Source organism: Notolepis coatsorum (genome assembly GCF_963971535.1).
Source record: "Notolepis coatsorum genome assembly, chromosome: 18".
Lineage (NCBI taxonomy): Eukaryota > Metazoa > Chordata > Actinopteri > Aulopiformes > Paralepididae > Notolepis > Notolepis coatsorum.
The window spans coordinates 40,373,603-40,392,478 of record NC_140182.1 but is presented as its reverse complement, the minus strand read 5'-3'; the positions used below and the strand labels follow the sequence as shown (position 1 = coordinate 40,392,478).

Below are 18,876 nucleotides of genomic sequence, written 5' to 3'. Positions count from 1 at the left end.
GTGAGTCAATGGATAAAGTCCAACAGGCACTGTTACCGATGTGCGCGCAGTCACATGGCAGCCGAGTGCCGCCTAAAGAAGAGGTGCAGTCGGTGTGACGGAGCCCACCTAGATGTCCTACACGACAGTAACAGAAGAAAGCCTGCACCTGCACCATCAAGCAGCACCAAGGCAAGTGTCATGTACATTGACCCCGCCAGCAGCAGCGGCGCCCAAGTGCTCTTAAAGGTAGTCCGTGTAACATTGAGCTACCAAGATAAAGTCATGGACACTTACGCCGTCCTTGATGACGGGTCAGAGAAGACCCTTCTGCTCGCGTCCGCTGCGGCCCAGCTGGGACTGCGGGGGAGCGAGAACCAAATGACGATTCGGACAATAAGAAGAGATTTAAAGACGATAAAAGGCGAGAATGTCTCCTTCACTATCGCAGCAAGCGGGCAGCCAGAGCGACGGTATAGGATTACAAATGCTTTCACCAGCCAAGAAATAGGACTATCACAGTACACCTACCCCATCGCCAAGCTGATGGATAAATATGTGCACCTGCGTCAACTACCTATCCCGCTCATAGACGGCGCCACCCCGACCCTGCTGATAGGCTCCGACCATGCAGACCTCATAGTCCCGATAGACCGGGTCCATACAGGACCCAGAGGCTGTCCTGCAGCAGTCGAGACCCGCCTAGGGTGGACACTACAAGGCCCCCTCGCTAAATCTCTCAACCGAACAGCAGCCACTAGCTGCCTCCACTCCAGAGTGACAGAAGAAGACACCACTCTCCTGCAGCATGTCGAGAGGCTATGGACACTAGAGACAATGCCCTTTAAGAACGAAAAGAAAGACATTCGTTCTAAAGAAGACATTTACGCCATAAACCTCCTCGAGCGAGGGACAAAGAGAGTCACAGTCGGCGGAGTGATGAGATACGCAACTCCACTCCTGAGGCGAGAGGGAATGCCCACCTTTCACGCCACGAAAGAAGCTACGGAGCGGTATCTATTGAACACAGAGCGGCGCCTAGCCAAAGACCCCGCTCAAGAGAGTGTGTACCGCGCTGAGATTGAGAAGCTAATCACAGCGAGACACGTAATGAAGATTGACATTAAAGAGGCCGATCAGACGACCGAATCATGGTACGTGCCGCACCACAAGGTCCACCACAACGGCAAGGATCGCATTGTGTTTAACTGCAGCTACCAGATCGGATCCCAGAATCTGAATAAAGAGCTCTTGCCCGGCCCCACACTCGGCCCCTCTCTACTAGGCGTGCTACTACGCTTCCGCCAGGACAAGGTGGCTATCAGCGGGGATATCAAAGGGATGTTCCTGCAGGTGAGACTAGTGGAGGAGGATAAGCCCCTACTGCGGTTCCTATGGAGAGAGAGGATCGGAGATGAGCACCCAGCCATCTACCAATGGGAAGTCCTCCCCTTCGGAACCACATGCAGCCCGTGCTGTGCTACATTTGCACTGCAGAAACACGTCGCAGAGGACCCAGCAGCAGATGAAGAGGTCCGACACAGTGTGAAGAACAGTTTCTACGTGGACAACTGTTTACAAAGCGTTTCGACTCAAGAAGAAGCCGAGGCTCTCCTACTCAAGCTACGCGCCTCCCTGATCAAAGGCGGCTTTGATCTCAGGCAGTGGGCCAGCAGCGACCCGCACGTATTGCGCAGCCTCTCCCCCGCGGACAAGGCTGCCAGCAGCGAGACCTGGATGGCGACAATCCCAGGAGAAGCCCAAGAAATGACACTAGGACTAGTCTGGCGCTTCAAAACAGACTCGCTCCACTATAGACACAAACCCCTGACCACGGAGCAGGGAAGGTCGACGGCGATACCGACCACCAGACGGAGTGTGTACAGAACACTCGCCAGACAATATGACCCGTTGGGATGTATTCTACCTTACACCACCAGGGCAAAGATGATTGTACGAGCACTATGGGACAAGGACCAGGGCTGGGACGACCCAATACCCGCACCCCTTGCCTCCACATGGAGAGAGTGGGAGACGGAACTCCGCTCACTCCCAGGCGTCAACATACGCCGCAGCTACTTCCCACCCACAGTGAGGCCAGAGACATGCAAGATGGATCTACACGTCTTCAGCGACGCCTCCGAAGTAGCCTATGGATCTGTGGCCTACTTGCGTGCCCAAGAGAAGGGAGGAGAGATACACACCGCTTTCATCCTGGCTCGCTCAAGAATAGCCCCACGAAAGCAACAATCTATCCGCGTCTAGAGCTCTGCGCAGCCCTAGCAGGAGCGCATCTAGCCACGTTAATCCAACGTGAACTCACCATTCCGGTGCACAGAACAATCTTGTGGTCAGATTCCACGACAGTACTCACATGGATCAAGTCTGATTCATGCAGATACAAAGTCTTCGTGGGAGTCAGAGTCACCGAGATTCAAGAGTTAACAGAAGCAGCGAGCTGGCGGTATGTGGACACCAAACACAACCCAGCTGACGTCATCACCCGGGGAATGTCCCTAGATGACCTCACCCGTCACAACATCTACAGTGACGGACCAGAGTTCCTCAAGCTCCCGGAAGGAGAGTGGCCTACGCCCACCCCACGGGAGGCGAGTAAGGAGGAGGCTGAGAACAAGAAACCTATGTTCTGTGGACTGAGCACAGTCGCCTCCACAGACCCCAACATAGATGACTGCCTCACCCTACAGAGTGCGCAACTAAAGACATTCCTGTGGCACCACCCAGAGATTCAGCCCACTGCCGACATTTCAGCAGCTGACTACGAAGAAGCAGAACTTCTTCTACTACAACGAGCCCAGAGAGACTCGTTCCCCGATGAGCTAGACTGTCTACAGCAGGGGTGGGCAATTATTTTTCCCGGGGGGCCGAATGAGTAACTGAAAATATGTTGGGGGGCCGGGCCAAAATTCCAAACTCAATTATGCATAATATACATTTTATTTCTATATAAAAAGCAGTAAATGGCATTGTTTTGACCCCTGGTAAGAGTGTATGTTATTATTTGGCAATTAAAAGGTGAGGTTAGCTTTCAAAAATATCATTTATTCAAATAGAATTTATTTCCAAAATGATAAACAAAATGTGAAACATTAATAACAAAGGGCATTTTGAGTTTCATATACTATTGAAACAAGGATTTTCTTAGCTTTCTAAAGACATCACATCATCTTATAGCAAAAATAAACAAGACATGTCACTGAACTGTGTAAAGAAAAGTGTCCCAGTTTTGTAGCCTTTTTTACTTTACATGCCTATATTAAACATTTAAGAAAAAAAAATATCAAGTGTCCCATTTCACTTGTTATATTTCCACATTTTAGTGTTCTTCAATTCTTTTTTGTTTCATTCAGTGTGAGAAATCCAGTCTCTGTTGAGCTTTAACAAGTCCATCAAAGTCAGGTTGCATGTCTGAGGTGGAGATGCGAAGCACAGCTGCCAGATGTTCATCAGTGAGAGAGGATCTGTACCTGGACTTGGTAAACGAGAATGAGAATGTCTGTTCACATATGTAGGTGGATCAACGCCCTGTACGCTGTACCCTTCTGCTCGCGTCCGCTGCGGCCCAGCTGGGACTGCGGGGGAGCGAGAACCAAATGACGATTCGGACAATAAGAAGAGATTTAAAGACGATAAAAGGCGAGAATGTCTCCTTCACTATCGCAGCAAGCGGGCAGCCAGAGCGACGGTATAGGATTACAAATGCTTTCACCAGCCAAGAAATAGGACTATCACAGTACACCTACCCCATCGCCAAGCTGATGGATAAATATGTGCACCTGCGTCAACTACCTATCCCGCTCATAGACGGCGCCACCCCGACCCTGCTGATAGGCTCCGACCATGCAGACCTCATAGTCCCGATAGACCGGGTCCATACAGGACCCAGAGGCTGTCCTGCAGCAGTCGAGACCCGCCTAGGGTGGACACTACAAGGCCCCCTCGCTAAATCTCTCAACCGAACAGCAGCCACTAGCTGCCTCCACTCCAGAGTGACAGAAGAAGACACCACTCTCCTGCAGCATGTCGAGAGGCTATGGACACTAGAGACAATGCCCTTTAAGAACGAAAAGAAAGACATTCGTTCTAAAGAAGACATTTACGCCATAAACCTCCTCGAGCGAGGGACAAAGAGAGTCACAGTCGGCGGAGTGATGAGATACGCAACTCCACTCCTGAGGCGAGAGGGAATGCCCACCTTTCACGCCACGAAAGAAGCTACGGAGCGGTATCTATTGAACACAGAGCGGCGCCTAGCCAAAGACCCCGCTCAAGAGAGTGTGTACCGCGCTGAGATTGAGAAGCTAATCACAGCGAGACACGTAATGAAGATTGACATTAAAGAGGCCGATCAGACGACCGAATCATGGTACGTGCCGCACCACAAGGTCCACCACAACGGCAAGGATCGCATTGTGTTTAACTGCAGCTACCAGATCGGATCCCAGAATCTGAATAAAGAGCTCTTGCCCGGCCCCACACTCGGCCCCTCTCTACTAGGCGTGCTACTACGCTTCCGCCAGGACAAGGTGGCTATCAGCGGGGATATCAAAGGGATGTTCCTGCAGGTGAGACTAGTGGAGGAGGATAAGCCCCTACTGCGGTTCCTATGGAGAGAGAGGATCGGAGATGAGCACCCAGCCATCTACCAATGGGAAGTCCTCCCCTTCGGAACCACATGCAGCCCGTGCTGTGCTACATTTGCACTGCAGAAACACGTCGCAGAGGACCCAGCAGCAGATGAAGAGGTCCGACACAGTGTGAAGAACAGTTTCTACGTGGACAACTGTTTACAAAGCGTTTCGACTCAAGAAGAAGCCGAGGCTCTCCTACTCAAGCTACGCGCCTCCCTGATCAAAGGCGGCTTTGATCTCAGGCAGTGGGCCAGCAGCGACCCGCACGTATTGCGCAGCCTCTCCCCCGCGGACAAGGCTGCCAGCAGCGAGACCTGGATGGCGACAATCCCAGGAGAAGCCCAAGAAATGACACTAGGACTAGTCTGGCGCTTCAAAACAGACTCGCTCCACTATAGACACAAACCCCTGACCACGGAGCAGGGAAGGTCGACGGCGATACCGACCACCAGACGGAGTGTGTACAGAACACTCGCCAGACAATATGACCCGTTGGGATGTATTCTACCTTACACCACCAGGGCAAAGATGATTGTACGAGCACTATGGGACAAGGACCAGGGCTGGGACGACCCAATACCCGCACCCCTTGCCTCCACATGGAGAGAGTGGGAGACGGAACTCCGCTCACTCCCAGGCGTCAACATACGCCGCAGCTACTTCCCACCCACAGTGAGGCCAGAGACATGCAAGATGGATCTACACGTCTTCAGCGACGCCTCCGAAGTAGCCTATGGATCTGTGGCCTACTTGCGTGCCCAAGAGAAGGGAGGAGAGATACACACCGCTTTCATCCTGGCTCGCTCAAGAATAGCCCCACGAAAGCAACAATCTATCCGCGTCTAGAGCTCTGCGCAGCCCTAGCAGGAGCGCATCTAGCCACGTTAATCCAACGTGAACTCACCATTCCGGTGCACAGAACAATCTTGTGGTCAGATTCCACGACAGTACTCACATGGATCAAGTCTGATTCATGCAGATACAAAGTCTTCGTGGGAGTCAGAGTCACCGAGATTCAAGAGTTAACAGAAGCAGCGAGCTGGCGGTATGTGGACACCAAACACAACCCAGCTGACGTCATCACCCGGGGAATGTCCCTAGATGACCTCACCCGTCACAACATCTACAGTGACGGACCAGAGTTCCTCAAGCTCCCGGAAGGAGAGTGGCCTACGCCCACCCCACGGGAGGCGAGTAAGGAGGAGGCTGAGAACAAGAAACCTATGTTCTGTGGACTGAGCACAGTCGCCTCCACAGACCCCAACATAGATGACTGCCTCACCCTACAGAGTGCGCAACTAAAGACATTCCTGTGGCACCACCCAGAGATTCAGCCCACTGCCGACATTTCAGCAGCTGACTACGAAGAAGCAGAACTTCTTCTACTACAACGAGCCCAGAGAGACTCGTTCCCCGATGAGCTAGACTGTCTACAGCAGGGGTGGGCAATTATTTTTCCCGGGGGGCCGAATGAGTAACTGAAAATATGTTGGGGGGCCGGGCCAAAATTCCAAACTCAATTATGCATAATATACATTTTATTTCTATATAAAAAGCAGTAAATGGCATTGTTTTGACCCCTGGTAAGAGTGTATGTTATTATTTGGCAATTAAAAGGTGAGGTTAGCTTTCAAAAATATCATTTATTCAAATAGAATTTATTTCCAAAATGATAAACAAAATGTGAAACATTAATAACAAAGGGCATTTTGAGTTTCATATACTATTGAAACAAGGATTTTCTTAGCTTTCTAAAGACATCACATCATCTTATAGCAAAAATAAACAAGACATGTCACTGAACTGTGTAAAGAAAAGTGTCCCAGTTTTGTAGCCTTTTTTACTTTACATGCCTATATTAAACATTTAAGAAAAAAAAATATCAAGTGTCCCATTTCACTTGTTATATTTCCACATTTTAGTGTTCTTCAATTCTTTTTTGTTTCATTCAGTGTGAGAAATCCAGTCTCTGTTGAGCTTTAACAAGTCCATCAAAGTCAGGTTGCATGTCTGAGGTGGAGATGCGAAGCACAGCTGCCAGATGTTCATCAGTGAGAGAGGATCTGTACCTGGACTTGGTAAACGAGAATGAGAATGTCTGTTCACATATGTAGGTGGATCCAAAGAGAACCAACATCTTCTGAGCATGTCTCCTAAGCGCATATTGTGCGTGTGAACGTTGACATGAAAAGAAAAAAGTAAAAAAAATAAATAAATAAAAATATTAAAAAAAAATATTTTTTTTATTTTTTTTTTATTTTTTTTTATTATCATGTAATCTTTCGCGGGCCGGTCAGAATCATCCCGCGGGCCGGATGCGGCCCGCGGGCCGTACAATGCCCAGGTCTGGTCTACAGGGAGGAAAGCCCGTCCCATCAGACAGCAGACTGCTCCACCTGGCACCCGAGAGTGACGCCCATAATCTCATCAGAGTGGGTGGTCGTCTGCGGAGAGCCCCCGATCTACCGGATGACGTTAAGTACCCGATAGTCTTGAACAGCCGACACAAGGTCACAGAGCTGATCATAAAGAAATACGACGAGGATGTACACCACGCAGGAGCAGAGAGAGTCTTCGCGGAGATCAGACGTCGCTATTGGATACTTCAAGGGAGAGAAGCAGTGCGACGCTTCCAGCGAACCTGTCTAGACTGCCGAAAGTGGCGCGCGCAGCCCAGCATACCCCGGATGGCTGACCTACCTCCCTGTCGCCTCCGACTCGGCGACAAGCCATTCCACTCCACAGGCATGGACTGTTTTGGCCCGTTGTATATAAAGAAAGGAAGAGGAACCGAGAAGCGGTGGGGTATTGTATTCAAATGCATGACCACCAGAGCGATACATATCGAACTCCTTCCAACCATGAGCACAGACTCATTCCTTATGGCCTTCCGAAGATTCACATCACGGAAAGGAAAACCGTCTACATTGTTGTCTGATCACGGGACAAACTTCAAAGGCGGAGAAAGAGAGCTGAGAGAGAGCTTCCAAGCTATGGGCCCAGAACTTAAGACCCACCTCGCTCCATCCCAGATTGACTTCCAGTTTAATCCCCCGAACGCACCCCACTTCGGTGGAACCTGGGAACGAGAAGTACGTTCTATAAAGACAGCCCTGTACGCCGTGCTTGGGGCCCAGACTGTAGCGGAAGAAGTCCTAATGACAGTCCTCACGGAGATCGAGGGAGTATTGAACTCCAAGCCCCTCGGCTACGTCTCCAGTGATATAGCAGATGTCGACCCAGTCACCCCCAACACACTCTTGATGGGGCGGCTGGACCCCGCGCTACCCCAGACAATGTACAGGCCTGAAGAAGCGAACGGCCGAAGAATGTGGAGGTACAGTCAAGTACTAGCTGACAAGTTTTGGAACAGCTTTCTACTCCACTACCTACCGTCTCTACAGACCCGCCAGAAGTGGGTAAAAGAGAGAGACAATTTGACAGAAGGAACAGTCGTCATGATTATCGACCAGTCACTACCCAGAGCTATGTGGCCGGCTGGCCGCGTAAGCAAAGTGATCACCGGTGCCGATGGCAAGGTCCGAGCAGCTGAGGTGCTCGTCCAAGGGCGAACTTACACACGACCCGTGGCGAGACTAATAGAACTGCCCAGACTCCCAGACACTATCGATGACGACCATGACCCCATGACTTTGTGAGTTGACTGACCCTTACAGCGGACCTTGAGTGGTAGACAGTGCGGTCAATCTGTCTCTGCTTAGCTAATTAGGTGGGACTAATTAGGGGGCGGCTGTTGTGAAGGATCAGATTAAACCGAATATATATATTTATTTATGGATATATATTTAATAGTATTTGTATATCGTTTGATATCCCTTGTATATTCCTTGTACATATACACTGAATATCCCTTTGGTCTACTAACAGCCCATAATAGTTTCATTCTCTCATTGGACAAGAACTTGGCGCCAGCAGCCAAGCCCCTTGGTTCAAGTTCAATCGTGCCGACGAACATGTCGTTACTAGCCCCGGTTCCGCGTAGGAATACGTCTGCCGAAATACGAATGGTACTATTTGTTCACAGCGCATATATATATGGCGCAAGTAAAGTAGAACTTCCCTTAGCCCTTAGTTCTTTACCCTCCAACCTAGTGGCAAGACGTTAAGCCTCACCCACGATACACGTGTGGTGCAGTATGATCAACTTGGCCTCAGAATGGCATTGAGACATCGTGTGGATTAATAGTTGAATTGTCATAGTTTGGCACTATACCGTCGAGTGGGACGTATTTCTATTCAGTTAATAATAGTCTATTATGTATGGTGCATCGTTCGGTTAGAGTTATAAAGTGAGCAGTACCCCCATCGTTTTCCTCACGTTATCTAGAGTCTTAACCAGGCTGGGCAGACCACGTGTGGTGCTTTCATCCGAGGAGTTCTGGGCAAGGACGAGTGGACCTGCACATTGGATTACCTTACCTGGGCGACGGCGAGCCCTACACGGCTTGGATTATCTACTTGCTTTGGGTGCTTTGATTATGCCATGGATAACAGCCAACACTGGTAAGTGTTGGAACTACCCCCGAGAGGAGTCCAGGTGAGACGGCGCTCTAACCCGAGTGAGGTCGCCTCACATCTCTTCGTTGTGGACCGGCAGCTACCGTCTACAAGAGGGCCCAACTGTATTCATCTGTGGACCAAGGTTCTGTGGGCACCGTGTTCAGCACTCTGAATTCTCCCAAGAAATCGTTGGCCAGATGGGATATCGCCAGCGGCTCTCCTAACCCCCCCCCCCCCCCCTACTGACTTACAACCAGCGGGACCCCCTTTAGTGTATCCAGCTATAATCATTAAGTACCATCGCTATAGTTCCCTAAAGAACCAGGTTGTATACTTGCTTCCTGCGTAACCAGAGATTGGACATTCAATGTTGATTTGCCTACGAATACTAATTTGCCTTACAAGTGCATTCAAATCATAAATGTCATTACGTGAACGTTGTATATACCCTTTGCTATATATTAAAGATTCGACGGATACATTTGTGTGGACTTGGTTTCATCAGGTGGGAAAGTGTTCATCATATCTATATCATGTACTGTGTGGCCAGTAGTTAAAGTACATAAAGCGGTAGTGGTTTAATGATACCATACTTATCAATACAGTCAGGGAATTGTACCCCTCAGTTACAGTAGGGATGGGTACCGTTCACATTTGAACCGATACAATCGATACCGGTACCCAACGGTACCTTTTTTCTGTACTTTAGTCTCAAAAAATGTAATCTACCTACCTCAGTTGTGAAAAAAGAAATCCAAACTTCAAATAACCACACTTTCGACCGTTTTCGGCTTGCCCCGACTGCTTTGTTGTTGAATCAAGTCAAATCCTAGGTAAGCGTATATTGTGCGTGTGAACGTTGACATGAATCCTTTTTTTTTTTTTTTTTTTTTTTATTATCATGTAATCTTTCGCGGGCCGGTCAGAATCATCCCGCGGGCCGGCCGTACAATGCCCAGGTCTGCACTAGAGAGTTGGTAGGTTGCTGTAGACAACTAGACACACTAGAGAGTTGGTAGGTTGCTGTAGACAACTAGACACACTAGAGAGTTGGTAGGTTGCTGTAGACACTAGACTACTAGAGAGTTGGTAGGTTGTTGTAGACACTAGAGAGTTGGCACTGTAGGTTGCTGTAGACGCACTATAGTGTTCTTACCACAGAGGGAAGTGAGTGTTGTTTATTTCCATTCTCTCTCACCAATCCAATGAATTCCAGCAGCTCAATGCTGTTCTACAACACAAGGATGAGACACAGCACAAGGTCAGGGCAACATAACACGACAGTATCCCAATGAAAAGTGTGGCGTACCATCCTCAAGTCTGAGTCCAGTGAAAATGTTTTCCCTTGTTGTTTTATGGCGCATTGGATTTGACTATTGGCTTTAATCTGAGGGTGTTTACATCCATATAGGGTGAATTGTGTAGGAATTGTAGATCTTCTTATGCACAGTCCCAGACATAATTGGATAAATTAACATAATCTTAAATAAAGTTGTCATATGTAATATTTTGTTGTAAATCCTTTGTGATTAATGACTCTCTGAAGTCCCAAACCCTTAAATGGTCATTTGTGAAATTATTGTCTTTCCTGTTAAAATGGGGGGGGGGGGGGTTGATTGATTGATTGATTGATTGATTGATTGATTGATTGATTGATTGAAAAGTTTATTAACAGATTGCAGAATGGGTACAGTACAGTACAGCTCAATACATACAATTGTTAAGGGGATGCAGACCAGAGAAAGACTTTCGTCTTGTTTACATCAGGGTCCCCCATTTTCAATTCATCATAACATATACGACACACACGACATACAGATAGACAGTACTACATCTATACATTTATGACATACCAGATTTGCAAATACAGTACTGTTTGTGATACAAAAAGTGTTGAGAAAAAGAGTGTATATACATTTGACGTAGAAACTGTACATTGGAGGAGGTTGGGTAGGTGGGGTGGGGTTGGGTGGGGGGGAACTGAGATGAATGCCCCTCAATACATTTGAATGGGATGTAAAGGGATAGTTGAGTTGTGATTTCTGGAACACAAGCCCTATTTCTTACTCACCAATGATGATGTTGATCAACAATCCATACTGTTCCTCATACTAGCTCTGGCTAGGTAGCCACAAACCAATGCAAATTTAATGGGGACAAGCTCCTGTCTGTACAAGCTGACTGAAGCTCATTGAAAAACACTGTAGATTTCAGTTACTTTTCCGGTTTCTCCATTGACTTCCATAGTAAAACCGGACAGGGAAAACGCCACTAAAAATGTCACTTATCTGTATTTTCAATTATAGTGACAGGAGAGTGATGATGGGAATAACACTAAGAAGTCAACTACACATCCATTACTGTGTTTGAGAGTCCCCTGTACCCCTGAAGTCCCATTAAGTCCTATTCAAATGTATGCTGTGGCGAATTAAGGTGACCACTTTAAAGGGAAAGACAAGAATTACGGTGGCCACTTTAAAGGGAAAGACAAGAATTAAGGTGGCCACTTTAAAGGGAAAGACAAGAATTAAGGTGGCCACTTTAAGGGGAAAGACAAGAATTAAGGTGGCCACTTTAAGGGGAAAGACAAGAATTAAGGTGGCCACTTTAAGGGGAAAGAATTAAGGTAGCCACTTTAAGGGGAAAGACAAGAATTAAGGTGGCCACTTTAAGGGGAAAGACAAGAATTAAAGTAACCACTTAAAGGGGAAAGACAAGAATTAAGGTGGCCACGTTAAGGGGAAAGACAATAATTAAGGTGACCACTTCAAGAATTTCAGAATAACATTCATGTCAATAAGACAATACAAAGATTTTGCTCATGAACAACTCTCACCCAAACGATTAGACTAATTACATCCACACTGTGATTATTGGACTGTAAATTAGAGCTATTTAATTGCACTGATATTATTCTGTCTTTTTATGTCTATTTCTAGTCTATTTTTGGTCTGCACTTTATATCAATGCTTAGGTCATTATTTCTGCATTGCTTTTATTCTAGTCTATTTTATGCTCATTGTATGCCCAATGCCATGTCTATTTTAGGTACATTTTATGTCTATTTTACTGTTGTGAAGCACTTTTGGGCTGCAATTCTTGTATGAAATGTGCTATACAAATAAAGTGTATTATTATAATATTATTGTTGTTATTATTATTGAATGCTAAAACTCTAATTTCATCAGGTAAAAAGTCTGCAGTTGCTCCATCAATGATGAATTGGGGAAGATGTCATATGGGTGACACTGAGAGCACCCAGGGGGATGCTCTGTGTATACTGTATGTGTACATTTTCAGTTACAGGCTTACAGCGCAGAGAACACTATAGAATACAGCTCATTTGGATATAAACGATAAAAACACAAATTCTGCAGGTCCATAGAAATCAGTCTCACATGCATTGTCTAAGGAGCAGCTCCAGACTTTAAACCTGATGACATCACAAGTGTTGAGTCTTACCTCTCTGGTTTCTGGCTTTGGGAGAGAGTAGCAGGTTTACAAATATTGATTGAACTTTCCTAGGCTGTGGAAATAACACAACATAATTGGACTTGTTCATGTGGGTGGTGTTCCCCTTTATTAAGGGTCACAGACTTCAGGTAGTCGCTGATTGCAAAGGATTTGCAACCAAATATAAAATATGACAACGATATGTTATTACTTTTGGTCCATTAAAATGGAGGGACTAACCTCACACCATAACAGCATATGCTTCACTAGACTCAGACTTACAGACTGCACTTTATGTAAACAGTTTTGCCAATCACTTATTGCTTGCAACGATGTGTATTATGCTATAAATCATTGTTCCCTCCGGAGACTTTAAATATGTGACTCCTTAAAATAGACCCTGTGTATTCAGTGAATAAAGGGTTAGGTTTTCTAAAAAAAAAAAAGTGTAAAAGGAGTGATAACCTGACTAAGGAGCAAATGATGTTGCTGCTCTGAGTGAATTAATTGGCAGGCTAACCATATTATATTAAGACAAAGTAGTGAGTGAGGCTTGTACCGTGGGTTTAGGGGAAATCCCAACACAGAGCGCATGGTGAGTGAGTGGTGACCTGAGTGAATCCAGAATGGACCCAGAAGAGGGTCTACATTCATCCAAAATCCAGTCCTAGCTTTGCAACCTATTCAAACCCCATGCAGGTACTACCTACAGTACGTATAGCACTCGACAGCACAATTGCCTGCATTGCAGAAATATTGACGGACCCAAGTACAAAACTGACCCAAAGCATGAAGCAGCCATATGTTAGACCTAAGAAGTAATAAGTCGCATATGGGGCTTTACAGGAGCTATGTTAACATGATAATGGTAATGGTACACTTGTCTTATTAAACACAATCACATGGGAGCTAACAGTAGAACAAAGAGAAACGACCTATTGTATTTTGTTTTAATATAATGAATAAGATCACCTACATGTCTCCTGTGCCCAGGCATTATGGCCGCAGGTGTTGAATCCAGAGGTGTCTTCAGAATGCGCTTCAATTACCATTCACTGAACCAAAGCCTTTTAGTGAATTCCAATAGCTACCAAGTTGTAGACTAAATTACATTCGTGCTCCTGAACAGGTGCAGGTATACTTCCGTAGCCTACGTCTTAGAACAAACGTCGTGTTGTTTAACAAGCTGGGGAATGTGAAAGCGACTATACCTGTTGCTGTGATGTCACCAGGTCGGTGGATGCCATTGCCAATAGTATTGGGTTTGATTTTATTTCCCGGTGGTGGGCTCTCGACCATTTGAAATCACACAGCTCTATTCTATTTAAAAAAAGATATATATATATATATATGTTATTAAAGAAATAGGTTACTGGCGCACGAGCCGGCATTGGGTGGCACTGGCACAAGATATGCCATCGTTGTGACATGGAACGCACACAATACAATAGTCCCATCGCCTCTTTTATTCATTGATGTTCACAGACGCCTGTCCTCCACTGGGTGGCAGCAAACTCCATAGTTGACAGTAAATGCCATTGTCGTCCAATCGTCCATTATCCCTACATGAACTTTTATAAAAATCAGACGTTTACCTAGTAAATACCAATGACATTTGTCCAAAATACTTAATCCCCAATTTCAGACTTGAATATTTGTATGTATTTGTATTGAGTATAAGCAGTTTGAAGTGATTAAGTCCTAGAGGAGTGAGGTTGACAACCTGGTACAATGACGGGTGAACAACCTCTCTCTCAACGTTGACAAGACCAAGGAGCTGGTCATGGAGTACAGGAGAGGGGGTGGAGAGGCTGGACCCCATCAACTAGTCTGCTGTGGAGAAAGTCAGCAGCTTCAAGTTCCTCTGTATCCACACCACAGAGGACCTCACCTGGGACAGGTGGTAATGTAGCACAGCAAGGCCTTTTTCATGTCAGGTGGCTGAAGGAATTCGGCATGGGGCCGCAGATCCTACGGGCCTGTTACAGCGGCACAACCGAGAGCATCCTGCACTGCCCCCAACCACAAAGTGCTGCAGAGGGTCGTGCGGACAGCACAGAATACCATTACCAGTGGATATGAGCTTCCCTCCATCCAGGATATATAACGGATGGTGTGACAGTAAAGCCTGCAGGATTATCAAGGATGCCAGCCACCCCAACCATGGACTGTTTCAGCTGCTGCCGTCTGGCAGGCGGTACCGGAGTCTCAGGGCCTGGAGCGGCAGGCTCCGGAACAGCTTTCTCGACCAGGAAAACTGCAAGCTTATGAACAGTGGACACTAATGGCCTGTTGCCTGTCTGCCCGTTACACACACACACACACACACACACACACACACACACACACACACACACTCAGGGTGCTTTCTCACTGCCATTCGGGGTCGAATCAGCTCCGCTCCGTCCTCGCTCCGTCCTTGGGTGCGAACTTCCCCCCTCCCTCTCCCCCTCTAGTTTGTGTACACACTGCAGTCTTGGTGCGCTCCGGGTTTTGTTTACGGTTTGCGTTTTGAGCGTGTAAGCTGCCGTAGCGATGATGTCACGCTCTAACGTCAACACAGGAAGAGTTTTAACACACAGTGGTGGAAACTGATTGCTGATATAAAGAAACAAATAACCAATAAATATGAAGTTATATTTGAACCTCTGTTGTCAAGCGTCGTCAATATAACCCACCCCATTTTCTCACGAATGGAACTGGTGTCGTGGAGTCCGCTTTGAGTGTTTTCCAGGGTTAACGCTAAGCTAATGCTAGTTAGCTTAGCCTATTTATTACTAGTTAGCAGCTAACATTAGCCCATTGCTCGCGTCAATTATATTGCATGTCATTGATCTACCGGTCGATCACGGCCGACTGGTTGGGCACCACTGGTCTAATAGAAATAAATGCATTCGAACAAGAAACCAATGTATAGATAGCAATGGCAAAAAAATTGCCAGGCCTAATGCAAGCCAGGGAAGTCTTGTGCTTGTAACGTGGCTTCATGTTTTCATCCACTGAGCCGTGAGGCTCAACATGCTTGTTTGGTTGAGGTCTGAACTCGCCAAATTGCCCATAAATATTGTTTTTGTGGGTATTGTCCAGTTGTTGCTGTATGTTTTTATCAGCCCAAAATTCAAGCAAGCATGAAAGCATTACAGTAATGACGTTGTGTGTGTCAGCAAGTTGATACAGCAAGCCTCTTCCGTGTTTTGGTACAAGCTTGTACACCACGCCCCCCGCTCCCACTGGCGCGCACCCGGAACCACCTATTCCAGCTGTCCAGGTTTGGAGCGAATCAACGTCCCTGGGGACGGGGGGGGGGATCGTTCTCAGTAGGACGATCACACCCTATTTGGGTGCGATCGGGCTGTGATTCGACCCTGAATGGTTAGTGCTCGAAAGCCCCCTCACTCACACTGATGCAGCTGTGCACATTTATCACTTGACATACACTGGACATTATCCATATTACTATTGTACTGTATTTGTATTGCATTGCAGTTTGTAGTAGGCCTAGCTACTATTTTGACTGCTTCTTTTTTACAATTTTGTTCTGGTTATTACTATTGTTATTTTAATTTCTATTAAATAAACCATAAATGTCAAACGAAATGAATGTGTGCAAAACCGTTTAGATCATTGGGATATGTGTGAGATTATGTGCAGAATAGATTATCATTGTTTTTCAGTGAGGTGTCCCTCACTAGGCCTAACTCAGCAAAACACCAGTGAAGGGAGGTGCCCACTTGATAACATATGCTGGCTCTCATTGGCTTCCTACATGTTTGGTTTGTGCCATTAGGGGCCATGTGGTAGGGTATTATAGCATTGGCATTGCCAATACCTGGAGCTCACATCACAGCTGTTGAAGTTGGCAATGCCGGTTGGCGGCCATTATGGGCCATGTAATACATTCTTAGTGTGTAGTTCCATGGTATAATAATTTGAAGGCATTTATCATTTCTTTTGGCAATGGAATTAGGTTTCTTCATTGAAATGGACTGAATTTATAGTGCTTTTATCCAAAGTGCTTTATAATGTATGCCTCACATTCTTGACGACGGAGGTGACCAAGGTGCCAACCAGCTCAACAACACTCCGACACGCTGCTAGGAGGAGCTGGAATCGAACTGGTAACCAACTGATTACCAGACGACCGCTCTACCATGAGCCACTGTCTAACCCTAACCTTCAGATTACCAGTCGATCTCTCGACCTCCTGAACCACTGTCTAACCCTAACCTTCTGATTACCAGATGACCGTTCTACCTTCCTGAGCCACTGTCTAACCCTAACCTTCAGATTACCAGACAATCTTTTTTCCCAATCTGCAGAGAAATGTCTTGCTTTACTCTCCAATATGTCTTAATGGTCCTCCTATAAGACAGAAAGAAAGAAAGAAAAAGAAAGAAAGAAAGAAAGAAAAAAAGAAAGAAAGAAAGAAAGAAAGAACGAACGAAAGAAAGAAAGAGCGAACGAAAGAAAGAACGAACAAACGAAAGAAAGAAAAAACAAAAGAACGAAAGAAAAAACGAAAGAACGAAATAAAGAAAAAATAAGGAAAGAAAGAAAGAAAGAAAGAAAGAAAGAAAGAAAGAAAGAAAGAAAGAAAGAAAGAAAGAAAGAAAGAAAGAAAGAAAGAAAGAAAGAAAAATTGGGGGGCCACCCATGCCTTGTTATTAGAGAAGATGTGCATTAATCTTTGAGACGTGGTTTCCAGCGGTAGTGGTGGTGCTCTGCACACCCAGAACCTCCATATATCAAGGAGGAGAAGTGATATGAGGCTGTAGCAAAAGTGGTCAAGGAAATAAGCAGCTGTATTCCTGCTCACTGCCACACCCCACAGGGAGGGCCCAACATAATTACACGAGCGTGGGACTCCAGCTAGACCACATGAAGGGCCCACGGGGGCCCGCTGCTACTAAATTTGACCCAAGTAGAAGTTAGAGAACAAAGATGCGGCAGGGAGAGGTTAGAAGCAGCCCTGGTTCCAGTTTTCTCTCATTAACATTAACATTAACATCCACAGGTTGTGCGTGCGTCACAGGACTGAAGTTGAACGACAACGCAAGACTATCGCCTGTATGTCATGTGATGTCCTTCTTATTGCTTACAGGGCAATATTGTGCATTTGAAAGGAACACGCCAACATTATGGGAAATGTGCTTATACCGTAAATGTGCGTTCAATAAGCGGAAGCGGATACGGACCAGCTAGCCCAGCTACCGGAGTTTTACGCTAGGCTAGTGGTCCGTATCAGCTTCCATTCATTTGTGCTAAGCTAAACTAGCTTGCAGCTGGATAGCTTTCTGCTGAACACACAGAGAGGAAATTGGTATATATATCTTCTTGTCTGACTCTGGAAAAGAGGGTAAGCGCATTTCCCATAATGTTGGCATGTTCCTTTAAGACGTCTTGTTACTGTGCCCCAGGACAAGTTAATTTGTGAACATGCACTCTCCAAAAGCTATAGATATCAGAGAGAATGAGTTTGTGATGTCACCTGGATGTAAGATCTAGGACTACTCACATAGACGCATCAAGGAGAAGCCGCCTATTCTCAGTCCTTGCCCCACAATGGTGGAACGAACTGCCCACCAGTTAGGACAGCCGAACCCGTCCAATCTTTCGCCGTCGACTAAAGACGCACTTCTTCAACCATTATCTGAAATAAAATAAAAAATAAAAAGTATTAAAAAAAATCTAACCTTATTGTCATGCACTTGTCCTATACTAACCTACACTAGTCTGTAGCACTCAACACTTTGATGAACATTGTTACTCAGCTGATAGATTTGTGCCCTTCCTGATGACTTGTCGTACAGAACTTATAAGTCGCTTTGGATAAAAGCATCAGCTAAATGACTAAATGTAAATGTAAATAGACAACGGACAGGGCAATGAATATGTGGAGCCATGAATTGTTTATGTGAGCTTTCAAAGTTTAGATTTAAATTCTGGTTCAAACCTGTTAGCAATAACACAATATAAACCTCATTTAGGTGTGAGAATCTAACATTTCAGGGCTCTTTAAAGTCAGTGGCCCATTCATTGTCTATGGACAATGAATTGATTGATCAATCAATCAATCAATCAATCAATCAGACAATTAATGTATGCAGGCAACATCACAAATTCCATCTATAGTGGTTCTCTTTGGGATTTCAAGGAGAGAGCGCTTGTTCAAACATTGACTGAACTGCAAAGGATTAGCAGTGAAAATGTTAAACGTTTAGGTCACCCTTCCCCCGAACTATGAATCACTAAAGACACTTTTTAACTGCTG

At 46.0% G+C, this 18,876-nt stretch overlaps 1 protein-coding gene across 4 annotated transcripts in view; it reads right to left on the bottom strand.

Moving 5' to 3' along the window:
• Positions 1 to 13,908, bottom strand: part of LOC311244989 (anoctamin-9) — an 80,822-nt gene extending 66,914 nt beyond the window's left edge. For 2 of the 4 annotated variants that reach the window (XM_084334718.1, XM_084334720.1), the window contains exons 1-2: positions 13,582 to 13,745; positions 10,309 to 10,383 (exon numbers count right to left, since the gene is read on the bottom strand). In XM_084334718.1, the coding sequence (XP_084190844.1) occupies positions 10,309 to 10,383; positions 13,582 to 13,602 (96 nt within the window). In that variant the 5' untranslated portion in view covers positions 13,603 to 13,745. Of the gene's footprint in view, positions 1 to 10,308; positions 10,384 to 13,581; positions 13,746 to 13,816 lie in introns of those variants that run through there. The other 2 variants (XM_084334719.1, XM_084334717.1) reach the window with 2 other exon arrangements.
• Between the last annotated feature and the right edge of the window lie 4,968 nt (positions 13,909 to 18,876).